Here is a 27063-nt window from a genome sequence, read left to right as displayed (position 1 = left end):
GCAAAGAAAAGTCATCCTGTGCCGTGGATTGGCTGGCTACCAGTTCAGGGTGTACCCCACCTCCAGGCCGAAGCCAGCTGGGATAGGCTCCAGCACCCCTGCGACCCTTGTGAGGAAGCAGTTAAAGGGATACTTGATCATTGAGCCATTTTCAGCAGTAAAAAGTTCATATTTTGTCTACAATTAATGTGGTAACTTAATTATTTTTCATGCACAATTAGTACCTTTAAAAAGCAATTTTTCTACTTGCTGGTGATGGATGATGACATCACCTGTGCTAAGGAAGGTAACAACTAGGGGTGTGAATTGCCTAGTACCTGACGATTCGATTCGTATCACGATTCACAGGTCACGATTCGATTCGATACCGATTAATCCCGATACGAATGGTCACGATTCGATACCGATTAATCCCGATACGAATTTATAAGTCGATTGTTGCGATTTTTTTCCATTCAAATTTAGAAAATACTATCAGTAAATTTGTACATGTACACTGTAAGATTTGTATGAATATATTTATCTAAAACTTGAGGCTTATAACCGTGAGCCACTGTACACAAACAGTTTGCAATCTGTTTCACATTTGAACAGCATTAAAATAAAAATATTAAGGCTTAATGTGCCGTTCATATAACATTCTTCCATGCTCAAGGTGTGAATCCTAAAAAAATAAAAAATAAATAAAATCGATTCTGCCGATTATTGAATCGATTCGAGAATCGCGCGATGTAGTATCGCGATATATCGCCGAATCGATTTTTTTTAACACCCCTAGTAACAACCAATCATGGCTCAGTTTACTGACCAAACTCAGAAAACAGATGAGCCCTGAGCCTGTTACCTACTTCCTCAGCACAGGTGATACCATCATCTGTAGACAGCAAGTAGAAAAATTACTTTTTAAAAGGTACTAATAGATACATGAAAAATAAAGTTATCAAAATCATTCAGGACAAAATATGAACTGTTGAAAATTGTTCAATGAGTCAAGTATCCCTTTAAGAAAATGGATGATGGATTTTTTTTCCTAACCACCCCACCAACCCAGCCTGTATTTTGACATTTTGCATTTGTTTTGTCAACAGCGGGACGTTTCTGTGGACAGACAGTTGTTTACCCCTCTAGCCAATTGCAGAGCGGGGCTTGGCGGGGGGCGTGTCACTCACTGTCGGCAGACGGGGCCGGTCGAATTTGTCAGCTGCCTGATATCACTCCCGTGGCAACTTGACAGCACGCACGGATTTATTTTTTCACTCACTCACTCACTCACTCAAGAAGCTTGTGATTCAGTTATTGGTTCTGTTATTGTTATTTATTTTTTTAACAAAATGTCTTTGATTAAAGGTGCTTTTTCGAGTTTGCCATTTTTGTAACTGCAGCCTCTGTGTCAAGTTTGTGCATGGTGTGCATGCTAGTACGTGCACTTGAATAAACTCTTCAAGTTTTTTTTCTTCAGTTTTCTTGGAGTTGGAGCTGGAGTTTGGACTGTGTTTTTGAATAGTATTCTTTTTTAAGTATAAACTAATTTTGTATTGTAAAGCGTGAAACTGAGGCCTCTTGCATTTCCATTCTTCATTTTCAAATGTAAGCATTCCATTGCCCTCTTTATCATATTTATTTTATCTTATGTTATATTCACAAGTCTGGGGGCTTAGTGGTCTAACCTGGGACCTCAGTGATTGTATTTTGTACAATGTCATAATTGACATGAGGCAAAAACAAAAAGACTTTGGATATTTCTATCCTTTAATTTTGAGGGGGGCGGGGGAGATCCTTCAGTCCTTGAAAACTATGCAATCGTTCAAAGTGAATTCCCGGGTGCCGAAACGCGAGCATGCGCGATCCACTGTTAACTTATGTGACGTCAGAAACAAGCGCAGCCGCGCGCTTGCTCTCTTTGCCAAAGATGAAAACAGCAAGATTATTCACCCTCTTAAAGACATGTTGGTAGGCTCACAAGCCATTTGTAGCACACACACGTCCATTTGTCCATCCGTCCATCCATCCATCCACTTTCTTGACCGCTCATTCCTCACAAGGGTCGTGCTGGAGCCTATCCCAGCTGGCTCGGGGCAATTGGGGGACACCCAAGTCAATTCATACGCTTTGAAGTTTCTCAAAAAGCACGCAGCGCGTTCAACTCTTGATTATCGCAACAAACTTCAAAGTCAACCATATTCAAGTCAAACTGTTTTGACACGACAATCATCTTAGCGTTCGAGTTTCATTTTAGCACAAAGTCCTCAAACAGCATTGAAAACCAACAACGTAAACCAGGTCGAGCATTTAGATCGGGCTAGGCTAAAAATACAAAGCATAAAGTCCTGACGGCGCAGGTGAGCCTATTAAAAACAGAAAGAATTGAGCACTTACACGGCGACTCTCTCCGAGTTCAGGCTCGGTAGTTGGGTTTTAGTCCAAATCTTGTAAAAGTTTCTTGATGACACTTCCCTCAACGCAGAGCAGCCTGTCTGCGTACTGGGACTGTGTGTAACGTTCGCCTGTCACGCACGCGCCCACAGTTTCCGTTGGAACAGAAACTCCTCGTCACGCGCGTGGCACCAACAAGACCAAGAGAGAAAACGCGCGACAGCACCAATCGCTGGTAGACGCCGGAATAACAATAACACGAGGCTTCATACTTGTTCATACCGTTTCACACGCTTTACGGTACACCACTTTATTATTTTTTAATTTTCCACAGTTTATTTTCATTTCCATGACAGTTTATTAAATTATGAATTTTCATTTCAATTGTAGGTCTAATTATAACTCTTAAGTTCTATTTCACTCACTGGCAGACGCCAAAACGACAACGCTAAAAATTGCTCAGACCTTATCTTTTACAGTCCATTCATTTTTAATTTTTGTTAATTTATTAATTAATTTAAATTGTTAAATTTTCGTTGTTTTTATTCGGAATATATTTCTAACTCTAACTTCTAATTTTATTTGCATTGTGATCCTCGACAGGCTAAGCGTTGCGGAAAATGGATGGATGGATGGATGGATGGATGGATGGATGGATGGATGGATGGATGGATGGATGGATGGTAATCCCTGTGAGTTCAACTTTTATATTTTTAACAGGCTAGACTTCAGATATTGAATCACATTCATGACTTGCCCAATACAGTACACTAATGACAAACACTGGATACACAGGAATAATAAGTAGCAAAGTAGCACAAGGCAGATCACAACTGGGATGTTTTTCTTAACACTCTGAAACCATTCTGTGAATTTAGAGTGTAATAATTTCCCCTCAGAATCAAGCGGGAGAAGATAAGAACAACCGCGTTGCCATCTTCCCAAGACTGCAACAGAGCAACGAAAATCCCCTTGAGACACAGAGGCCCGTGTTTACAAGCATTTCGGATGGTAGAGACTAGAGAGGGGCCGGGCTGCTGAATTGCCATCCAGCTTCCTCTTGGCGAGGATAATTTGCCACAGATTTGGATCGTTCCATCACACCCTCATATTCCTTCCCACAGAATTTTCATTTCTCCACCTGACTTTCCTTCATCGAGCTACTGCTGTCGGTGGAGAGTGGCAGGCTCATATGTAGTGAACAGACCATGTGTTATACACAACATGACACATGGGCAAATCAGTGGTGGCAGCAGCAACATGGGTAACAACTGCTAAGGTGGGGACTTCTGGGAAGACAATCACACATGCACACACAGACACTAATGTTTGGCTTGCATTCTCAGCATTGTCTTGCCAAGCATGACTCACACGTTGACAATGTCACATTCACACAAAGACGTTTGGACACACTGGAAGAGGGGGGAAATAGTTTTTACAACTGTATTATTGCATTTTAAAATTGTACTTTTATTTACTCTTGGTAAAAAACATTTTTTTAAAAATGGCGTCATGTCTATTGTCATAACATTTTACTTTTGTAATGTGATTGCATCTTTTTTTTTTTTTTTTTTTACAATTGTTTCAATTATATTCTTGTAAAAAGCACATTTATGCTTGTAAAATTATCTTTTTCCTCTTTTATACTTATACTCGTCTCATAATACCATGATTTAAATCTTATTACTGCTTTATTCTTGTAAAATTACATATTTTGTAATTTACAACATACTATAATCATCACCATTTTTGTTCTTAATATTACAAGAAATAGCATCTGGTAAAAATTACATTTTACTTTTTAAATATATTTTTTACCTCTCATAATGTGAGACCATCTATTTTGTTGACTTTATCCTCCTAAAATTCACATTTTTACCACTACCACCACAGTATTACTATTCCCTTGTACAATTGACATTTTTTCTTGCAAATTTAATTTTAAAAGAATATTTTAATAATTCTATTTACTTAATTCTTATACTATTACACCTTTATTCTTCTAAAAATTAGTTTGCGTATCACACAAAAATGTTTTCCTCTTACATTTAGCCACTACAATTACTCCTGTAAAACTATGATTTTCTTAATCATATTCTTGTGATGTCTGTTTTTACATAATTCTCAAAACATTTGCTGTTTTCCTCCTCGTAATAAACAGTTTAAACCTTGTCTTTATACTCTATTGTGACTTTTACTGTAATACATTTCTTTTTGCTAAATTCTGACGGGCCTTCATATACATACAGTAGTGAACTGTCATATTACATTTCTAATCTAACTATCCTGAATCATTTCAATTGTTGCTGCAGTTGCTGAAATCATGAAGCCATATCTTTGTCAGGTGTCCTGTGCAGCGCATACAATGCGCTCCGGAGTGGGTTAATGAAGTAACGACGCCAGTCAGTCCTCTCTTGGGAGGAAAAAAAAAAAACTACACCGGAGGCCCCACTGACACACTTACTTCCTGCATCATCAAATATGAAGGGCATTTTTGAGTGCATCATCAACGTGTACCCTTGCTCTACTCTGTATGGGGAGGGGCCACATGGTGGTCTCAAACATATTCAATATCATTTGCAAATGTTGTGGCCTCAAAGATCAAATATGAGCTTCCAGACCTTGTACGTTCCATTTATCATTAACAAATGTTTGCAAGTCAATGAGGGTCTCGTACGTGTAGATTTGATGACCCGGCGGTCCGACTGCCTCACTGTTCAGTGCCATAAACATGTTGCTATTCTTTGTACTTCTTTTAACAGATGGGCCAACAGCCTTGGTCATTCGATTCTGTTCATTTCATGATGTCGTCACTGTGGGCAACGCGTACACTGGCACGCACATATGAACACAATGGCCACAGTACAAAATTCAAATCCAGCCACGACAAGAAAAGCAGGTACAGTACTTATTTTTTAACATCTGTTTGAAGTTGCACCTCTCGTCCACGCACAAACTGATTTAGATGACTTCTTTTCCCTTAAAAAAAAAAGCATCAGTACTTCACCATGTTCTGCTCTCAATCTTGGCAGCAGCAGACAGTGCAGAAACAGTTAGTCTAATCCTGGGATCAGGGCCATGCTTGTGACGGCGAGGTTCATTAATAGATTCTTCAACTTACAGACTGCATTCAAGAAGAACACCATGAGTTTGCTCAACACAGTTTACCTGGCAGATTGCAGAGCGACAGCACATATTCAAAGCCACTCTTCAAATTAGCTAACCAGACCGGATTTCACTTTGTGTCACAAAACCGACCTAATACTGAGAACATTTTCTCGGGGGGTTGTTAGCCTGTGTATGTAGCAGGTCAGGTGGCTCACTTGTTATACCAGAGTGGAGCTTGCACCTTAAACATCAGTTCCATGCTGACAATTTTAACATGAAGACTAAAAATCAACCTTTTATTTTATTTTTTTTTGAAGAAGAAGAACTGCAGCCTGAACGGATTCATCTCACTCGGATTTAAGCGGTGACAGGGGTGTACAAATATGCCTTTCATCATACATTTTTGCATGACATGCTATAAATCTAATAACAGGTCTTTGGTCATTTTCATTGTTTTCACTTGAGTGATGTGACATACTAACACTGCCTCAAGTCAAACGGGAAAAGGGTTGATTTGATTCTTGGTCAACAACACCGCGACGATATTCTTCCACATGCACAAACTGAAGCGTCGATCACACCCACCCTATCAGTAGCAAAGACCACCCTCAAAAAAAAGAAAACAAAAAAACAAGGGAGGTTAAAACAAAGCTTAGAGCACTTCCAAGGTTACCGTAAATTGCTGCCGAAAGCACAAAGAAACGCAGCGCCTCGTATTTCAAGCCCCATGTCACAATTAACAGCAGTGTGCGCTCTATAAAGAACAGGGCAAAACGACATGCAAATAGCGGGGACGCAGACTCTGAAAACACAGATCTCTGTCTAGCTAAAGTATACGTAATAAACATTAAAATAAACACCGAGCCTGCCTAACACAATTACACAATTGAGAGTGCAGAGTTTACGGTTGTGAGCTCATGTTAGCAGTTAGCCGTTACCTGGCTAACTGTTAGGCAGTTCGTGTAGGGCAGTTGTGGTGGAAGCAGCTAGTTATTACATGTTTATTTTGTTAGAGTTTGTTCAATACAGTACAGTACCGGTAATTGAAAGTGCACTGGGGGCTGTGTCCATCCTTGAGAACATGTTGGGGCATTACGACACTTTCTAAGTTGTGTCTGTTACATTAGATATCACTTTTAACTCATTCACTCCCAGACATTTTAATTGGAGCAACCTCTTCCTTCCCGGACGTTTTGCTGGATTTTGACTCATCTTGCAAGACACAAGAGAATATTGTCTTCTATTGCTATATAGACATGGAAGTCACATCTACCCAAAAAAATATTAAGAGCATTAGCATTAGACTCTCTTCTGTCATTAGGAAAAAAAAAAGTGTATTTCTATCTTTTTCCATTCTCAGAATATACCTAAGTTCCAGCAAAATTTGCACTGCTGAGTTAAAAAACTTTTTTTTTTTTGACAGCTCAAACACTACTTGAGTGTGATTTGTCTTTCGCTCTCCACTTTCTACACGATTTTCTCTTCTTCACACCATGCCCTCCACTTCCTCTTCCTGCCAATTTTTCTGTACTTCCTGTTATGATCCCTGCTGATCTCTTACCAAATGCACTTCTGCCACCCAGTGGCCATTTTTTATAGCTTTAAAATGGCTTTTGAGCCTTTTGAGACTTTGCAGCAGAGTTACGTCAGAACTAGAGATGCCTCGAGTCTTCTAAAAAAAAAACAACAACAACAAAAGTTAAACCCTGTTTACACGAGTTTGGGGGAGGATGAGTAGAAAAGCTTTTTCTTTTCTTTTGTGCGTGTATAGCAGTAAATGAGTTAAACAGCTTGTGCCTGCATTGTACCACTAGTAGATGTGCTATTGCGGTATCTTACTTAGTTTGACTATAGTGGATACATTGTGTGAAAGGATCCATTCAGTCTTTTATGCAATCTTTCCTCCTGGCTGGCCATCATCGCGACAAATTATTTTAAAAGAGTGGTGCATGTCAGCTGTAACAGTAGTCTGTGGAAAAAAGCATCAAAGCATCGTCGCATTATTTGAGTTGCTCAATTAATTGCTTAGGCCTTAAAGTGGACTGCAATGTTTTTGTTTCGGTGACGAGGGAGATTTCCATTGTGGCTCAAATGACGAAAAGAAAAAAGTACTGCAAGTGGTAAAAAATATAAACCTCCACATTTGTTTTCTGCCTGTTGGTATGAATGTTTATAATGTTGGCAATTTTATTTAAAGTCGTACCAATATTCAGCGAGTTCTTGTTTAAGAGTTACTCATTGAAGATTTAACTAAATCATTTTCTCCTGTGCTGCTGCTAAAAACTTGAAAACATACCTGCAAGTTTACAACACTACCTCTCGAGCTCATCATCAAGCTTTCTTACTCAGGTAATACATTACAGTGCAGAAAAACAGACAACCCCCCTAAGTGATTCCACTACAAGCACACACAGACCAAGACAGGCCATAGAAACCACAACCCCGGAAGCTTTTGTGAAGGGAATTTGTGGAAGTTTCTAATCTGTCAAAGCAAGACGAATTCTAAACGCAACACTGATAGCTGACAAAATATTTCCTCTTCAAATAGCTCTGCGACTGAATAAATAGCACCCGAGCGGAGCAGGTCAACTTGATTGGCAACAAGTTCATCTATCATACCCGCCAGACGTCTCACCTGAGGGAGTAGGTATAGCCGGTGTTCTCTGGAGCACACTGTGGTGGCGTGTATGTGTGCAGTTGGGAAAAATCCATGGTCATTCTTCTTTGTTTAGACTGCAAGAGTCAGGGTGCAAGGGATAGGGGGTCAGCCCACACTGACATGGTGCAGGAAGATTAGCATAAACTCACTTCCATACACGCACACATGCACACAAATGCACTGCATTGTTCAGCCTGTCTCTGAAATCATTCAAATATGAACCATAAATATTCATTAAAGACAAAATACCACAGATAAAGTTTCTGCCTTGATACAAAATGAAGTCCAGTACAATTCACCCTGTTGCTCTGTAGTTTGTGTTCAACAACGTTTAGTAAAGAAAACAGCTCAGGGAGGCCCACTACACTCTGACCAGGAACAACAACGACGCGGTGACTGTGCCTGTCCTAACCTCTTCTTCCATGTTGTCACTGGCTGCCTCGTTGACTGTAACCAATAACTGGTCGTGTCCCGTTCTGGTAGCAACTGACAGGCGAGGAGATCCTCTTACTGCTCGAGCCGTCTCCGGTTTAAAGCTACTACTTGTGTGAGCGCCGCACACAAGGAAGAGACTGTTATGAAACCAATGGGTGGGGCCGAGTTTTTTTTTTTTTCTTTCCTTTTAGGCAAACGGGCGGGAAAACACTAGCCAGAGAAGTTGTTGCTCTTCTCACAGTGGAACCTGCATTCACAGGCTGGGTAAACACAACTGGTTATAGCCAAGAATTTGAATTTGTCTATAGCCAAGAAATTCCATTCTCCCCAGTGACAAATTTTAATGTATAGACCCACGAAGCTGACGTCACTGCTTAGCTCCCGTTCCGCCTCCCAGAGGGCAAGCCTCCCAATACAAACAAATGTAGAGAGCTTGATTTTCGGCGAGCGTTTTCATTAAAAGGTGGGAAATATGTTAAGTGTCACAAAAAACATCCCAAGTAGGACACTACATTACTGTGACTCATTGAAACCAGTCATTTGGAACCACCAGCTACAATAAAATGGAGGGCAAAGGAGAAGTGGAAGTTTAAGGTATGTTTTTTTTGGTTGAAACAGTACGTCGATCACTACTTTCATGGTGTCAATTGTCATTCATTAAATCGTTTGTGTCCAGATATACTCGTCTTGCTGTATATCGAAGTCTTCAAGCTATATTAGCTTGCTAGCTGCTAGCAAACAGACTACACGTTTACAACACACCCCTCAGCAGAGATCAAGCCTGAATTAAAGTGTTGTGATAATCGTGTTAAATCGCTAACTTTTTGTTCAAAATTACTTGAATACTTACGCAAAAAAAGTATGAATGATTGTTTCACTAAAGATAATATAGCACATTCATCCCGTCTGCCTGAAATTTACAATCAGAGGTTAGTATTATGACTCATTGTATATGAAAAAGAGAAAAACTACCTGATATAAAATGATCTGAGCATATCCTCGTACTTTTTGTGGGTGCAAAGTGCAAACTAGTGTTGTTCCGATACTGCATTAAAACAGTGGTATCGGTGACTACTCACAAGTAACATGCCGATACCATTCATTCCAAAGCTAATATAGGATTTTGGATGCAGCATCTTGTGTCTTGCTCATGCACGGCATTCACTAATATGTGACATGCTCACTGCAGGCCGATCTAACATATCCGATTTTCCCTTGAATGCCCTGAACCAATGTCAGGTCAGCTTTTTCATGTTGAGGAAAAAAAACAACAACTTAGGTATCGGTATCGGCCGATACTGCAAAGCTGGGTATCGGAATCGGTATCGGGGGCCAAAAAACAGTATCGGAACAACACTAGTGCAAACACTAGTTGCGTCGTAGTTTTGCGCTAGCCGCAGTGCTCGTCTTTCACTCCTCACTGTCTTCCGCCTGGTTTAGAATAACTGCCGGCAGCCGAAAGAATGATCTCATCTCTCTTTGAGCCATTAAGCATCTATGGGCCGCGCACAAGTTCACCATAGCATTGGTTGCTGATTTTATCAACTGTTTGACCGATTTTCTAGGTCACCAGCATTGACGTCCTGGCCCTCCACCGCAAGGGGTGCACTTAAACGTGACGTCACACTAGAAGGGTCTATACGAGTAGTAGTCAAATTGTGGCTGTCAATTGTTTTTTGTGGCGTAAAAATTTACATTTAAAATGTTAGCATTTTTGGCAACTCCAAAACATGGTTGTTCAGTAAAACAGGGCCAGAGCAACATTATTTTCAGTTTAAGAAAAAAATAAAAAATTCTGTGGTTCCAAAGGTAGCAGTCACCATTTGGACACAATCAAGCTAACATTAGTGAAAACCAAGCATCCTCACAGAGCCTAAACAATTTGTTATTTCTTCCTCACGCTTTCTTGGAGATTTTCATTTTGTGCACACACAAATACAAACAAACAGATGGCTGAATCATGAAGTCCCACCGCTAAAGTCTCAGCTCATAATTGCTTCAAATCTGGACCCATAAGCCCAAAAGAAGGATAAGCTATAGCAAGATCCAAAAGCCGGGGGCCACCTCCTTAATTGAGCCAGGATTATTATTATTATTATTATTATGTTTGTTTTTGAGACAATGTACTGCTGTGGAGAAGATGACATTTCATTACCAACCAAAGCACAACAAATAAATCCATGTAAAGCTTCCAAAGTTCCAGTTTCAGGTTTGCCAACATCAAAACAGCACAGACCAACTCCATAAAGAGACAGGTTGAACAGTGCACTCTTTCTCTCTCTCAGAAATACGCACGCACCTTCGCACTTGTATTGAACATAAACGTGCAGCACGCCAACACACTGTCAAGTGTTGTGTGTCTGCTCTGTACGTCTGCTTTGCTCGCTCCTTTACAACAAACCACACGCGAGGCAGCCGGTGGCCTATAAACAACGACGGCGTACCAAGCGTCAAATCGGCGACATGGAAGCCGCTGACATTCCCGCCCGGCTAAATTTAGAGGCGTTTTTTCTTTTTTCCACCAGGCACATTGACTTACAATCGCACGGGTCGAGTCGTGCGGCGGAAATCTAAGACCAGGTTTGGACGTCAATGATCTCGTTTGGAGGGCAGGATTTATTAATACAGACACAATGGTGCTTTTCCACGGCGTTGTGCACGTTATCGTGCAATAACTTGCCCGTGTACTGCGAATCCATGTACGGTATCATCATCATCATCATCATCATCCTACAGCGATTCCCGAATGGACAAAATCCACTGTTGACTGTCGACACGCCAAACTTCCTCCGGCGGCATTTTCGGGGGAAAAGGAGGGAAAAAAGGAAATAAATCGTCTTTTTAGCTAGTGGCGCGACCTTGTGCTCTTCAACGCGATCGAAAGTTGCAAACTGGAGTGAGTGAGTGTTGTGGTGTTGTTTCCAAAATGGCTTCCCGGGCGGACAAAGCCACAAGGATGGCTGCTGTGATGCTGTGCGGCTGATCCTCCCACTCGGCTCGGCCGCTTCAAATCCATTGGACGAGCCGATGTGGGCCTGACAGCTGCCGGGCTGCGCTCGTTTGGCAGCCTACAGTAAAGTTACACTTGCAGCATTCAATAGTTGCATTCGGTTAGAGCAGCAGCAGCTTTCAATCACGCTGGAGGCATAGTGACACTTGCAAAAACAATCACAACATTGTGACTTGACATTCGTTGGACCCAGTGGCGGTCCTTGAATGGCAGACTGTGCGAAAGCCCCCTTTGCCCCAAGTGACCATTTGTTTTTAATCTGTAGAATTATAATGACAACTTGGTTTTCGTATGCCCCGCCTACTCAATTATTGTTTTTTGTATAAACCTTGTGTCAGTTTGTGTAAAACCACACAGTCAGCCGTCATTTCATTTCTCAAGTAGCAGTGATACTCAAACATAAAATAGTGTGACTGCTACCCCAATATGAAGAATCATTAAACATTTAATTTTGTTTTACTTTACAGTCAGGTCGACATTGTAAATAATTATTACATGAATAAATAAAGGTTAAATAAATTAAGTGACTATTCAGCATACCGCACTTTTGAGAGTCGGGCCGAAAACTGTCCAATTTTGATCACTCCCTTTTTCTTTTTACAAATTAATTAATTAATTAAGTCAAAATAATTTGCAATGTCAAACACTGCCAAATTTCATGAACGATAGATTTATACTACAGCTCTGTCATGAGAAAAGCCAAAGAAATGTACTTGTATGATGATGAGCCCAAATGGGAAGTCGAGCTTTGAGTTTCTGAAAATTTCTCATTAGCCTAATTGCATTAATTGCCTGTAATGTAAAAAAAAAAAAAAAAAAAAAAAAACCACTTCACCAAGAAACAGTCCATTTGCCTCGATTCAACCTATTCAATATTACCATGACCGTGATAAGAGTGAGTGTACACATACATGCGGGGGATGGGGGGTTAATACACCAGGCATATTAACTATTAATGTACTGTAAAGCTCTTGCATGTGAGCAAGAAAAGTCAAGTCTCCAATTCACTTTCAGCCGTTCGTTAAACGCAACAAACATACTGAGAAGTTAACACTGCTGTCGGCCACAGCTCACACCCAGATGCTCACACTGAAGTGACTGGCCAACCCATTTGTAGCTTCTAGCATCACTTGATAAGGCACACCCCTTGAAAGGTACAAACCAACACCCACCGGTAATTATAGTACATCAGGTAATTACTAAGGCCAGTATCTGACCAATGCCATTACCAGCCCTATTTTTTATTTTTTATGTCTAACATTAAGGCCTCGCTACACTGTGGTTGTTTGACTCATCAGCTAACCAACATGTACATCATTAAGAAAACATTATCTTTGTTTACAGGTATGTCATTATGTTAATTGAAGTTACACATGGTGTATAAAAAGTACTTGTAGTTCCATACTAGGTGTTGGTGAGTAATCGAATGATTATTTGTACTGTATCGGTAAGAAGAAAAGTGGTATTGAACATCCCGAGTAACTACACGTTCTAAAAACAGGTTATTTCTTTAAATTCTCTTTTATTGCATCTTATATATTTGGTGGCATTTTATTTTATGAAAGAAAAAAGTGTTTTGGGAGGAGATGGAACAGACTTGATGGCATTTTAACGGGGAATACATGCTTGGGAAAGCAATGAAATAAACTCACATGATTGTCAAGGTACCACAATGATGTAGGCCGGGGTCTATCGAACATTTTTAGAATCAACTATTCAATCCATCATTACAACAATAGTCGGATTTAAAATTTTATTTTGCATTAAAGTCTTGTAACGATCACTGTTCGTTACGTCTACTTTGTATGAAGCACTTTAATATTCACGCAGCACTTTTGCATAAGTCAGGCGAGGTCTTCCGTTTTCACTCAGGAAAATGCACTATATAAATACAGGACGCATACCCATGAATTCCTTCTCAGTCTACACCTCTGGGCTTCTGTTATTGTGTGGTGGTGATTTTTTCCGAACCTCCCCCCCACTCCCAGTCTGTATTTTGCCATTGTGTTTGTTTTGTCAACAGTGGGACGTTTCTGTAGACAGAGTTGTTTACCCCTCTAGTCAATCGCAGAGCAGGGGTTGGAGGGTGTGTGTGTGTGGGTGGGTGGGGTGGGGGTGGGGGTGGGGGGGTGGGGTGTCACTCAATGTCGGCAGATGGGGCCGGGCGAATTTGTCAGCTGCATGGATTTTTTTTTTCTTTCACTCACTCACTCACTCACTCACTCACTCACTCACTCACACACACACACAAGAAGCTTGTGATTCAGTTGTTGGTTCTGGGGGGGGGGGGGGGGGGGGGGGGGGGTTGTTTTGTTTTGTTTTTTGTTTTTTTACTCTCAACTGCCACCTCTGGCCTAAAGTGTAACTCCAGCCTCGGTGTCAAGTTTGTGCATAGTGTGCGTGCTAGTACGTGCACTTGAATAAACCCTTCGATTTTTTCAGTTTTCTTGGAGTCTGAGCTGGAGTTTGGACCGTGTTTTTGAACAGTATTCTTTCTTTTTTTCAAGTATAAACTAATTTTGTATTGCAACGTGTGAAATTCAGGCCTCTTGCATTTTCATTCTTCATTTTCAAATGTAAGCATTCCATTGCCCTCTTTATCATATTTATTTCATCTTGTTATATTCACAAGTCTGGGGGCTTAGTGGTCTAACCTGGGACCTCAGTGATTGTATTTTGTGCAATGTCATAATTGACATGAGGCAAAAACAAAAAGACTTTGGATATTTCTATCCTTTCATTTTGAGGGGGGCGGGGGAGATCCTTCAGTCCTTGAAAACTATGCAATCGTTCAAAGTGAATTCCCGGGTGCCGAAACGCGAGCATGCGCGGTCCACTGTTAACTTATGTGACGTCAGAAACAAGCGCAACCGCGCGCTTGCTCTCTTTGCCAAAGATGAAACAGCAAGATTATTCACCCTCTTAAAGACATGTTGGTAGGCTCACAAGCCATTTGTAGCACACACACGTCCATTTGTCCATCCGTCCATCCATCCATCCATCCACTTTCTTGACCGCTCATTCCTCACAAGGGTCGTGCTGGAGCCTATCCCAGCTGGCTCTGGGCAATTGGGGACACACAAGTCAATTCATACGCTTTGAAGTTTCTCAAAGCGCACGCAGCGCGTTCAACTCTTGATTATCGCAACAAACTTCAAAGTCAACCATATTCAAGTCAAACTGTTTTGACACGACAATCATCTTAGCGTTCGAGTTTCATTTTAGCACAAAGTCCTCAAACAGCATTGAAAACCAACAACGTAAACCAGGTCGAGCATTTAGATCGGGCTAGGCTAAAAATACAAAGCATAAAGTCCTGACGGCGCAGGTGAGCCTATTAAAAACAGAAAGAATTGAGCACTTACACGGCGACTCTCTCCGAGTGCAGGCTCGGTAGTTGGGTTTTAGTCCAAATCTTGTAAAAGTTTCTTGATGACACTTCCCTCAACGCAGAGCAGCCTGTCTGCGTACTGGGACTGTGTTTAACGTTCGCCTGTCACGCACGCGCCCACAGTTTCCGTTGGAACAGAAACTCCTCGTCACGCGCGTGGCACCAACAAGACCAAGAGAGAAAACGCGCGACAGCACCAATCGCTGGTAGACGCCGGAATAACAATAACACGAGGCTTCATACTTGTTCATACCGTTTCACACGCTTTACGGTACACCACTTTATTATTTTTGAATTTTCCACAGTTTATTTTCATTTCCATTACAATTTATTAAATTATGAATTTTCATTTCAATTGTGGGCCTAATTATAACTCTTAAGTTCTATTTCACTCCCGCATTCCAAAAACATTTGGTTCACCGAAGACTGTAAAAATGAGGACAACTGGATAGATGGATGAGTTTCATCAATTTCTAAATTGTGAATTCAACTCCCAGCTATAAAATTACATTAACACATTTTCCAGGTCACAATTTCAAACAGATTACGTCAAATCGTCGTCAAAAACGCGAATATTCACTTTGGCCCAAAGCCAGGCTACAATATAATCACTGTTTTGGCGCAGTTTTGTTGCCAAAGAACTGTTGACGTGAGATAAGGAAGTGTATGTGACGTTTTGTCGCCATTTTGTGGCATCTATTGAAATTCTATGTAACCTAACCCCACCTATCCCCTTTCAAAAAGGCATCTAATGCCTTTTGATGCCACAAGGTGGGAGCAAATGACTACTTGTGACTAAATGACGCTCCCAACCCACTTCAAATCGTTTCCTTGACACCGATAGAAAACAACGGTGTCTTGACTTCGGTGTTTGATAACACTTGTATCTCAAAATATCTTTCTCCTTTGAAATGAATGGAAAGGCCATTAATCCGTTCCAACCCTCACATAAAACAGCAATACTAAATTTTGCTACATGTTAGGATTGGGGGGTATTAAGATTTTGACACCGTTTCACCGGCTCCTCATTACACCGGGGTATACAGGTAGTATCACATTTTTCCTCTTTAGTTTTCTGGGGTTTACATTTACTTGGGATTTGGGTGCTCCAATGATTTTATCCCCCTTGTTTTCTAAGCTTTACTTTACACACAAACCACACAAAACCCCAAAATATATATATTAATGATAGTTACTGTTATTATTAAAGGCTGAGCCATGTGGCCCGGTACATAGGACGTGTAAGCCCAACCTGTCAGGTCAACAAACAGTGAGGAGACAAAACAAAACAGGTTGTTAGACTCGTTATGTTTTTATACATGCGGTGTTTTTATTTTCTGATCTGTCGCTGCAATGAGTCTGACTCACTTTTTATTTTTTACAATGCACAGTTCAACAAGTTTGTGCAAGTTGACTGGGCCCACCTAAATAAAGTGTTTTTCTTCTAAAAACAATTTGTGTTCAAAAGAGTAACACATTTCCATTACATAACTCCCTCCTGGGAAAAAAAGTAAGACTCCATTACCGTCGGGCACTATTTTTTGTTCGTTCGCATCACTACGTGGCGCCCTGCATACAGCTGAAAGATGCGCACTAATCTACAAGTTGTTTGTCTTTTCGAAGGTGGAAGGAACAACTATCAGCTGTCTGCAGTGCGTCTATTTAGGTGGGCCCTGTCAACTCGCCGGACTATTTACCTCTCGTCCAACACCGGACCAGAACTTGCGTCACAGAACGCTGTCAGGGGTAAGTCAGTGATGATCACACACTGGAGGTGAGGATGAAATGGAGATTCATGTAAAAAAAAATACGAACTCTCCCTTTAATGTTACCAAACAGCACAGTGACCATTTGTTACCCTTAATATCCAGACTGACTGATTATAAGCTTGATGACACCTGCCACTCTAATTGGTTGAACATGTCCCGAAGGTCAAACAGTTTTCTTTTCTTTTGTAAGGGTATCATCATTTTTGTATAGGCCTGTTTCATGAGTTTTTCCCCCCAAATTTTATTGAACCATGGATGATAATTCTCATTAATTTTTTATGTATTATTATTTAGGTCATATTCAAGTTATTTCTGTTACTACCGTGGGTTTTTCTTTCATAAACAGCAAGGCACCAACAATTTTGTCTGTGTGTACATATTTGTACAAGGAAGACGGTCACAACTGCTTAATAAGCCGCAATAATATATATATATATATATATATATATATATATATATATATATATATATATATATATTATTTTGCAATAGAATATATGTCCGTGGGTATTGTTATATTATATGCCCTATAGTTACATTTTCAGCAAATAACGGAAGATAGGTTCCCAAATAAAACATGTGAATAGGCGAAGTTGGGAATGCCATACCATGAATATGCAACGGTTCATTGTATCACATTTGATTGGGCACAAAAGGTATTCAACGTTCTATTGGCTTTCGATTAAAAGCTTCTCCTCGTTGGCGCCTGACGGCACACAGCCGGTGAGGCATGGGATGGAGGGTGAAGCCCACCAAAGGCTTCAAATCCAGCTCGTCCTCAGAAATCCCGGGCGCAGGTGTGAAACGGAAGTGCTGGAGGAGGGACGTGAAGAAAAGGAAGAGTTCCATCCGGGCCAGACCCTCACCCAGACATGCCCTGCGGCCTGCGAAGAGGACGTGCGTCAAATGGCTGAAAAGGTGCAAGAGCGTATGGTGAGTCTACCTGCAGAAAAGGGCAAGAAGGCATCCCTCTTGACAAAGTTACCCTCCTCATCCAGGAAGTGGGAAGGGTTGAAGGCGGTTGGCGTCTCCCATTCGCTCTCATCATGGAGGACGGAAGTCAGCAGAGGGAGGACGGTGGTCCCCTTTGGGCAACAAGTGGCAATATACAGCTGTGTTTACATGTTGCTCTCACACGCTTATTTCAATGAACAGCGCGTAATCCAAAACATACCACGAATATTTTGAAGTTCCCGATGGCTAACACACCCATGCCGCGGGATTGGCAAGACCACAGACTTTGAACTGCACAGCTGCAGATGGCTCTGTGTTTGTACTACTTTAATCAATGTCAGCTAGTGTAAAAAATTAGCGAGTGTTTTTTTGGGTTGGGTTAGTGTCATGATAGCAATATATTATATATTATAACTTGAATGTAGCGGTGGCTGGAAACTCAAGCAAGATTACCCATATATTCATTTAAAAAAAACAAAAATCATACGTGGCTCATGAGCACTAAACTCACCCATAAAATAGATGGACCCTAAATAGAACCACTTAAGGCAGCAAAGCAACTCTGTGTATGTAACAGACTTGACCGACACGCAACATCCAACAAAGTGCACCTTTTGGATGAAGTATCCCTGGAAGGTGACGTCTCGACTGGTTTGGTGCAGGATGGCCATAGGGACGATGTTGGCAAGCCTCTGCGTCTCGTGGATGACGGCGTTCACATAAGGCAGGTTTTTGCGGTCCTCCGTTTGGATCTGTCGGATTCCGACCACCCTGCTCAGCTCCTCCTGGACTTGATCTGCAGGGGAGATGGAAAACATGTAAACGCATCTCGAGCTCTGACGAACGTACACAATTAGTATCATGATTGGCACCTTGTATTTGAGGGTACTTGGCCATGAAAAGCAGACTCCAGCAAAGTGTGTTAGCCGTGGTGTCAGTGCCTGCTCCAAACAAATTAGTCACACTGTTGACAAGGTTTTCATCATGGTAGTGCAGCTTCTGGGTGTCGTGCTCCAGGGGGGGAAAAAAAAAAAAAAAAAAAAATCAACTGTTGGAACTTTAACCTTGATTTGGGGTGATATGGCTGCAAGCGTTACGGCATTATGCCAGGAAGGGGCATAGTTCCAGTAGTCATTTGAACTCCTAAGGCAAACCCAGTAATGGGTCGTCCATATTTATTTACAGGCGACCTTAGGTACCATAAATGCTGTAACAATACTGCATTTTTAGGAGCGCAGCGAAGTTTAAAAATAAAATTATATTCAAGTGGTGAGCCGCTCCTTGGCTGGCTGACCAGTCACCGGTGGTGGGTGCGACGTACGAGACACGGAGCCTCATGTCTGACCGGTAAGAAGCAGTTTTCAACCTGAAAAACCTTGCCTGTTTAGTGGCTGAACATTAACTGTCTTGATAGCTGTGTGGTTTTAACCAAGGGCAGCTTGCTGCCTGCAAAACTTGCGTTGCTAAATGGAGCCCAATTGCCACCAAAATTCACACACATTCCTACTTGTATCCATGCTAACCTGTAAAAGTGCTGACAGGTTTACATAGAGACCTTTCATCTCAATCAAGCGTCCCTTTATAGATAGTACCCCACCTCCAGATTTTCCATCTTAGTGCAGAAAACATCAACATAGCCTCTGCAGTCGTCAGGGTTGAACGTCTCCTTCAGCTCGTCTATAATATTTTTTATATGCTGCTTGGCAATTTCCACATTATTCATCAAATCCCTCCAGGTTTTGAGAAAGGGGCCCAGCCAGGGGAAAAAATTGTATATCTGTCATAGGGCAAAAATATAAACACTCATTTATGAACATTACAAATACAACTTTTAAATAATGCTGATTTTGGGAATACGCAACCAACAAGCCACTTTACTAGTAGGAACAACAGTCTGCATAGAGACCCAGAACTTCTGTGCTTAAGGAGCAATACATGCTATATATATATATATGTGTGTGTGTGTGTGTGTATATATATATATATATATTAGGGGTGTTAAAAAAAATCGATTCGGCGATATATCGCGATACTACATCGCACGATTCTCGAATCGATTCAATAAAAAAAAAATCGTTTTTTTTTTTTTTTTTTTTTTTTTTTTTAAGAGCTCAGAATTGTTCATTCGGTAGTCTTACCGATTCAACGTCTTATCATCATTGCCTTTTTTTGTGTGTGTGTGTGTGAATCGATTTTTAAACTTCCATTTTTAAAATATTCAACAAAACGTCTGACTTCGGGTTAGGATTCGCACCTTGAGCTTGGAAGAATGTTATATGAACGGAACATTAAGCCTTAATATTTTATTTTAATGCTGTTCAAACATGAAACAGATTACAACCTCTATAAGACTGAAATTTCAGATAAATAAATAATACATTTTCATATAAATCTTTCAAATCCAGGTTAAAAACTTTGCTTTTTTCTTATACCTTTGATTAGGGACTTTTAAACAGCTTTAATTAAGTGTTTTTTTTTTGTTTGTTTGTTTTTTAATTATTATTTTTATTTTTATTTTTATTTTTATTTTTATCATTATCATTTTAAACTTCCTTATGTTAAATTTTTTAAAGTTTGTTGAATAATGTTTTAAGATTGTTAGTTTGTAACCTATTTTCATTTATTTTTCTTCCTCTGAATGTTAACTACTGTTTCTTGATGCTTATGTGTTGATAGTATTTTCTAAATTTGAATGGAAAAAAATCGCAACAATCGACTTATAAATTCGTATCGGGATTAATCGGTATCGAATCGTGACCATTCGTATCGGGATTAATCGTATCGAATCGAATCGTGACCTGTGAATCGTGATACGAATCGAATCGTCAGGTACTAGGCAATTCACACCCCTAATATATATATATATATATATATATATATATATATATATATATATATATATATATATATATATATATATGTATGTGTGTTTATGATTGAATTTATGCAGTGTGCAGTTTTTATTTTGATTGTTAACATTTTTATAATTTCATAACAATGAAAAAAAAATGTTCTTTTTCTTTGTAACCCATTATGTACTGTAAATACATTAAGTTAGTCATCCATTTGTTTTATTTTTAGTTTCTTTTTTTTTTAATCATTAGTCTCAATTCACTCATCTTATAGTATTGTTATTAGTCTTAATCTTCTTTTAGTTTCCAATTTGTGATATAGTTTGTATTCATGTTTTAAATGTTATTAAATAAATTAATGTATTGAAAAACATTTGATTTTTGTTTTTGTTTTTAATGTTTGCTATTATCCTGTGTATTAAATGCATTTGTGTTAATTAGATACAAATTTACATTTATATTTTGTTTTAGCCTTTTTATTCTTCTTGGTCCTCTTTGTTGTATAGTATCAGTTATGCATAGTATGATATGTTAATACACTGTACTGCATTTGGACAATTTTCATTACAGTATTTATTTAATTTTTATTAACTACTAATTATCAAAATGACAGATGATTTGTTCGTGTATTTTTTATTTTACAATTGTATTTTTTTTAGGTGGTACTTGGAAGTTTGTCAACCATTGCATTAGGTGATGGAGGCATTCAGTCAACATTTAAGCAAGATTTGGGGTACCATGATAGCAGCCGATCCAGCCATATAGATGCTCTCGCGGTCTCTATCTATCATTTCTTGGAAAATCTTGTCTTCGTATTCGAACCTCTTTCCAAACATGATCGCGGAGATAATATTAGAAGCTGCGTAGCTGATGATTAAATTATTGTCAAAGGCTTCACCTAAGAGGGATAGAAATGTATTAGAAACCTTTGCAATGGACTGTAGTGTCTGTATAACAAAGTTCCACCGTGATACAATTACATGTGTTTGAAAAGTGTGCTTTAAGTCAGCTTTCGGTACCTTTGTGTTGCTCAAATTCCTTGATGAGTAAGTGACACTCCTCAATGATTTTCTGCTCACTGAGCCTCTTGCCCATCCCAAAGTCTCTCAGTGTCGTCAAGGTGAAACGTCTCATTTCCTTCCATGAATCCCCGTTGGCAAATATGATGCCTGGAAGCAAGCAACTCTGTTTCAACGAGACTCAAAACAATTGAGTAGCACTGCAGATACAACACTCAGTTACATATTTATCTAATAGAGAGCACTCATTTAAATTGTATAAATATGGCTAGAAAATTCCAGAGAAACTTAGAATGTGTTTGTTCACACAGGGAGATTTTGTACAATAATCACATTGCAGATTTAAAAGGTTTGTGCATTCTGAAACATTAATACAATATTATAACCCATGTGAAGTGCAGGTATTATTTTTGTCCACTTTGGTTCACCTTCCCCACATTCTACATGACTGTAACTGTGACGGATTGTGTGTGACTTTAAAAGGTGGGCCCTGGCCTGTTGAGGGGCGTCTGAGTCAGAATGAGAGTGGAGTGTTGACGAACCTTGGCCTAGCCTATTTCTGTTGAGCGAATCAGTTGTGTCAAATGTGACATTGTGTTAACTCATTCACTGCCTTTGACAAGTATAATTGCCAATTACATTTCAACAGGGCCAGGTGAGGGAAAATCTGATTTTGCTCCAGTGGAAATGTTAAACTCGGAAACAACTTTACTGATGCACAACTGATGACATCAATGCCCTATTGCATACTCAAGGACGCATCTGTTGAGGAAGGTCGCATCTGTACTTGCTCCTGCACTCGCTCGTGAATCTAACTACTTGTTGATTTTTGCATTGGGATTTTTAACTACATTGTTGCAGAATGCCTGGCGGGAAAAGAGCCGACGAGAATGAGGAGATAAAATCTTCTCTTAAAAAACTCAGTGGAATGGTTGCCGAATTACTTGAAATGAAGAAGAGCATTGAGCCACTTCTTCAGGAAATACAGCAATTGAAGAAAGAGACACAGGAAAAGATCGACGCATTGTTGCCTTGGAACAAAAAGTGGATGATTTGGAACAAAATCTTCGTATCAACGATGTGATAGTCACCGGTATCAAGATCAAGCCGCGCCGTGGCCCTTTGAGAGCTGCGGCTAGCACGAGCACGGAAGATTCTGACCAATATTCAGGGAACGAGACTGTGGAACAGCAAGTGACACTTCAACTCAGAGATTTGGGATTAACTGTTGATCCTGCGCACATTCAGATGTGCTTTTCACTTCCAACTGGAGGGACACGACCACCGGCAGTTCTGATCAGGTTTGTTGACAGAAAGAAAAAGATTGCTCTTCTGAGAGACCGTCACAAGCTTCGTGGGAAACATGTCTACATCAACGAAAACCTCACCAAACGAAATGCTGACATCGCCAAAAAGACTCGACAAATGAGAAAGAATGGACTTATCGAAAGCACGTGGACAAAAGACTGCAGAATTTTTATTCAAACTAAAGATAACTCTGGTCAACTAAAAACACGAATCGTGAAAGGAGCTGAGGAATTGGCAGCGCTTGAGAGACAACAGTAATTCACAATATCACAACAACAACAACATCACTAATTACCCAAAGCTGGAGTTGTATATGATTATTTGCTGACTTTGCCAAGGCTAACTCTTGTTTATACACCTGCATTGATAACATGTATTGCTGTTCCCGTTTGAATCTAAATATTGTCTGGCTCGAATTCCGTTTGGACATTTGTTCTAACAGTCAAGGCTACGTTGATAAGGCTGTATTGTGGCTCCAATGAATCTGCTGTCAATATGCAAAATGGGGGTTGGTGGTCTGGTTCCTGGAATGCAGCTGGCGTGGGCCGCTCTGCTGGGTGAGCTAGGCTGGGCAGCGCACAGGAGTCATCAGATCCACAACATGCTAGCAACCAGTGGTGCTACCTGACCAGAATCGAGTGCTGAAATTGCTTGAATCGCAATGGGCAGAATGCAAGCCGATCTACTCTTCTGGAAAGCACAACATGTGTGAAAGCTGATCCGAGGTCAGCGAAGACCCTACTGGTGAAAGAGAAGAATTGCGCTTGCCTTGGCTGCTCGCCTGGCGGGGTGGGCTTGCTGGTGGTGTCTGGGGACCGACTCACCAGTGCCAAATGACTGGGACTAGCCACAATCTACACACGGACATTCAAGATGAACTGAGCGAGCAGTGTCTGGGATAGTATGGGATGGATAACGATAAAAATTCATGACTATTCTAAATAATGTATATGATTGATGCGTTATAGTAATGGGTCGATGGGGACGGGTCTCGAATAAGCTTCGGCTTCTACCCGTCAGCCCTTCTTTCGGATGTCAATGTTGCAAATGATGTGATGTGATTGATGTAAACTGTAATGTGTCCGAAAGGAAAAAAATAAAAAATAAATGAATAAACTAAACTAAACTATTTTATATACGAAATAAACACAGTTTGAGAGTCCATGGGAGTAATGGCTGCATTTTGTGCAAACTACATTTTTCTATTGTCAATTATAAAAGAACGGAACAAGTCAGAAAGTTGAGAGGCTTGCTCAAATGTGCTATTTATTTAGCGGACAAAATCACTATTGTGGGTCTGACGTCACTTTAGTTCCATTGACCAAAATCTATGGGGAGAGATATGTCTAAAATCTCACTGTTTCAGCGGAAAAACAGCTTGCTGAAAAGCACAGCAAGTAAAAAAAAAAATAAAAATAAATAAAACAAGATCTAAAAATGAAAATCAGTTGGATATGAATTATTACATGCAATTTTTTTCTCTTCTGTATTTATAATTGTACTTTAACCAAGAAAGTATATACTGTACAGGTATAGTTTTTAATTCTATCCAAATACCCAATTATTCGCTAGAATTTTCAGTAGGCTAGCCGAATACCAAAAAAAATAAATAAAAATAAAATAATTGCCACGATCGCCATTTTGGTCGTTTAGTTCAGGTCGGAACTGGGAAAAACCAACTCTGATGTATCTGACCATCCTCGAATGCAGCATTAGGCCCTGTTTACACTGAAGCAAAGGCAGCTTCGTTCCTCAAACAAATCTTGTACAGACAGAACCATCTCAAGACAGAACGTTTAACGGCTGTAAAAATAAATAAATATATATAAATATATATATATATATATATATATATATATATATATATATATATAGTAGCACTGCCACAAGGAGTTAACGGAAAATGTAGAAGAAGAATCAGCGAAGAAGACGAACCACTGATCTGAATAGCCGATAGGCCAAAACTTTGGAAGCCGCAAGGCTGCCATTTTACTCCTGCCAAAAAACGTTTCTCGGCATGTGATCCTATACGTTTACAGTATCGAAATTAGAGAACATTTGCGACAGTACTGAGTAGAAACAGCCTGATTTATATCAGAAATTTGTTCAACATAAACAAGAGGACTTAAAACATTTTACAACTTGCCTTAAATAACCTGTATGAATTATATGCTTAATGATGTTTACAGGGGGAAGCTTGTATATTTTTTTATTAAAGAATTATAACTGTAATTCAACAAAAGATTACTCTGCCAAATCTAATATTGGGTCTAGGAACTGAGCGATTAAAGAAAGCAGATTGAACAGTAATCTGCTTGTGAGATGGGAGGAGTAAGATGGCTGCCCTGTGGCTTCAATGGCTTGCACAGGCGTGTGTGAGCTATTGGCTGTCCAGTAATATATACATATCAGTGAGACGAACACAACACGCAAAACATTTTGCTGTAAAAGCATAAACAAGCTAAGGGGTTGCGTAAAACGATGACGACATGGCTATCTGCCATTGTTGTTGACAGACTGGCAGTTTGTGCGCAGTCACAGGAGAATTATGTCATCACCGGAGGAGTAGCTATCCTGCATATGGTCTCCACACTGGAACATACACGGCGCGTTTTGATATCTTTCCACTCTGGAGTCTGGTTTCAAAAGTAATCGGTTTCAAGCTCCGAAACCAAGCCGCCGTGTGGACGAACTGCCCAATGGTAAAAAAATAAATAAAAATTGCGGATACAGTGAAACGGGGTTTCGTGTGAACGGGGCCTCAGTCTGTTGTGCAGATCGGGAGTAAAAATGTCTCAAATTTTGCTGAGGAATTGTGTGCAAAATATCAAGCATGTGCACAATTTTGGTGTTTTGTACAAGAACTTGTCAGGGGAGAAGTTGATACCAACCACAGGCAATCACCAATCACCTGTGTTGATACCAATCACACTCCAAGCTCATGCATTTTCTCTTGTATTATTTAAGACATGATTGAGAGAAAAGATGTTAATTACCATGTCCTTGGTTGAAATCATAGAACAGTGGATTTATGTCTCTGTCCCCAAATTCCTCAGCATGGTTAACGAGTGCCTGTCTGACTGTCTTGCTTCCGGCCAGGACCACAACCTTTTTAGGTCCAAAGTAGACGGTGAAAACAGGCCCATATGTTTTGGACAGCTGCCAAAGAAAGTTTTGTTCCATTAAAATGTAATCATTCACTTCTTCACATCAAAACATTGTCATTTATTTGCAACACCGCTTTTGAAAACTAGAAATAACATTACATGAAATGACCCCGCTGTCAGGTCACTATAGTTCAGTTCAGGACAGCATACTTTATTGTTTCAAAGGGCGACTTGAGTCTCTGGGCTGACATGCTCTTTGTGTTATGTTCTAAATACAGTTGTTATCGAGACTCTAACTGGAGTGGCTCCAACTACTTCTTCATTGAGGTGGAATCATCCTGGCATTTTGGATGTTGACAGGATTAAATAGATTATTAATTTCAATGGACATTTTGCATTCCCTTTTAAAGAGCTTAAATTCAAAGTGGTAAAATCGGGCAAAAAAAATTTTAAGGTGTAAGTTAAGACAATACAGTCCCTCACACTGAAAAGCGTCTCGTCCAGTCTCTTGAGGTCCATCTGTATCAGGTTACCGATCAGGGGGAGCGGTCTGGGCCCCGGAGGATCCAACTTGGGCTTGCTTCGAAAGCTTGTATACAGAAAGTGGACAGCCAGAAAGCCTGCGAGGGCCCCCGACAATGAAAGTAAAACAGGAACCTGCAGGAGTTCTGCAAACATCTTCTTCCACTGTGACTCTGGCAACTAAGCACCAACCAACTCATGCAAACACAGTCTCTGGCTTCCTGTAAAAAAAAAAAAAAAAAAGTTAGGGGGGAGGGGCCAGATACAGTTTGACCAATCACAATTCAATAGGTGTGCTCAGCAGCTCACTCAGCGAATCACAACTAAAAAAAACAACGTGTTACAAAGGTCATGCATGCCCCTTTTTGATAGTATCACAATATCAGACAACCACAGGTTTATAAATAATGGGCTTATTTTTTTTTTTTGTCTTTTTGGCTGTTTAAAAATTAAATAGCTTTGCAGGTTATGAAACTACGTACGAACGTATTTGCGACTATGTTCAAACATAGTCGCCAGCCAAAAATGTTTACTCCACATTGGCAGCTCTACGCTT

At 40.1% G+C, this 27063-nt stretch overlaps 2 protein-coding genes and 1 long non-coding RNA gene across 11 annotated transcripts in view; 1 reads left to right on the top strand and 2 right to left on the bottom strand.

Moving 5' to 3' along the window:
- The window catches only part of sun1b (Sad1 and UNC84 domain containing 1b), a 36249-nt gene extending 21133 nt beyond the window's left edge, over positions 1 to 15116 (bottom strand). The window contains exons 1-2 of one of the 8 annotated variants that reach the window (XM_077497242.1): positions 11115 to 11528; positions 8117 to 8214 (exon numbers count right to left, since the gene is read on the bottom strand). In XM_077497242.1, coding sequence (XP_077353368.1) covers positions 8117 to 8199 — 83 coding nt within the window. In that variant the 5' untranslated portion in view covers positions 8200 to 8214; positions 11115 to 11528. Of the gene's footprint in view, positions 1 to 2376; positions 2549 to 8116; positions 8215 to 8552; positions 9871 to 10874; positions 10895 to 11114; positions 11529 to 14950 lie in introns of those variants that run through there. The other 7 variants (XM_077497232.1, XM_077497250.1, XM_077497209.1 and 4 more) reach the window with 7 other exon arrangements.
- A 681-nt stretch (positions 15117 to 15797) lies between these two features.
- LOC144002373 (uncharacterized) lies at positions 15798 to 20542 on the top strand. 2 transcript variants are annotated; one of them, XR_013278718.1, is made up of 5 exons: positions 16065 to 16268; positions 16368 to 16486; positions 16600 to 16722; positions 17435 to 17678; positions 17744 to 20542. It is a non-coding gene; the product is annotated as an uncharacterized LOC144002373 (long non-coding RNA). The 2 variants fall into 2 exon arrangements; XR_013278721.1 differs by lacking the exons at positions 16065 to 16268; positions 16368 to 16486 and adding an exon at positions 15798 to 16022.
- On the bottom strand, positions 16286 to 26736 carry LOC144002265 (cytochrome P450 2K1-like). The gene is made up of 9 exons (XM_077497335.1): positions 26469 to 26736; positions 25875 to 26037; positions 21571 to 21720; positions 21289 to 21449; positions 19297 to 19476; positions 18572 to 18710; positions 18311 to 18495; positions 17689 to 17830; positions 16286 to 17629 (listed from the first exon to the last, which is right to left on the bottom strand). The coding sequence occupies exons 1-9, from the start codon at positions 26661 to 26663 to the stop codon at positions 17406 to 17408; spliced, it is 1539 nt and encodes a 512-aa protein (XP_077353461.1). The 5' UTR covers positions 26664 to 26736; the 3' UTR covers positions 16286 to 17405.
- Positions 26737 to 27063: the final 327 nt, after the last annotated feature.

Source organism: Festucalex cinctus, chromosome 1, assembly GCF_051991245.1.
Source record: "Festucalex cinctus isolate MCC-2025b chromosome 1, RoL_Fcin_1.0, whole genome shotgun sequence".
NCBI classification, from domain to species: domain Eukaryota; kingdom Metazoa; phylum Chordata; class Actinopteri; order Syngnathiformes; family Syngnathidae; genus Festucalex; species Festucalex cinctus.
The sequence above is the reverse complement of the archived record's forward strand: the minus strand, read 5'-3'. Positions and strand labels throughout refer to the sequence as shown.

Bases quoted from the DNA above. Each gene is read 5' to 3' on its own strand.
- LOC144002265 (XM_077497335.1), bottom strand. From the start codon at position 26,663: ATGTTTGCAGAACTCCTGCAGGTTCCTGTTTTACTTTCATTGTCGGGG. The intron at 18,496-18,571 runs GTGCCAATCATG...TCTCCCCTGCAG, and splicing joins CAAGTACCCTCAAATACAAG to ATCAAGTCCAGGAGGAGCTG. The intron at 17,831-18,310 runs GTGCACTTTGTT...TGTTGCCCAAAG, and splicing joins AGGGATACTTCATCCAAAAG to GGGACCACCGTCCTCCCTCT.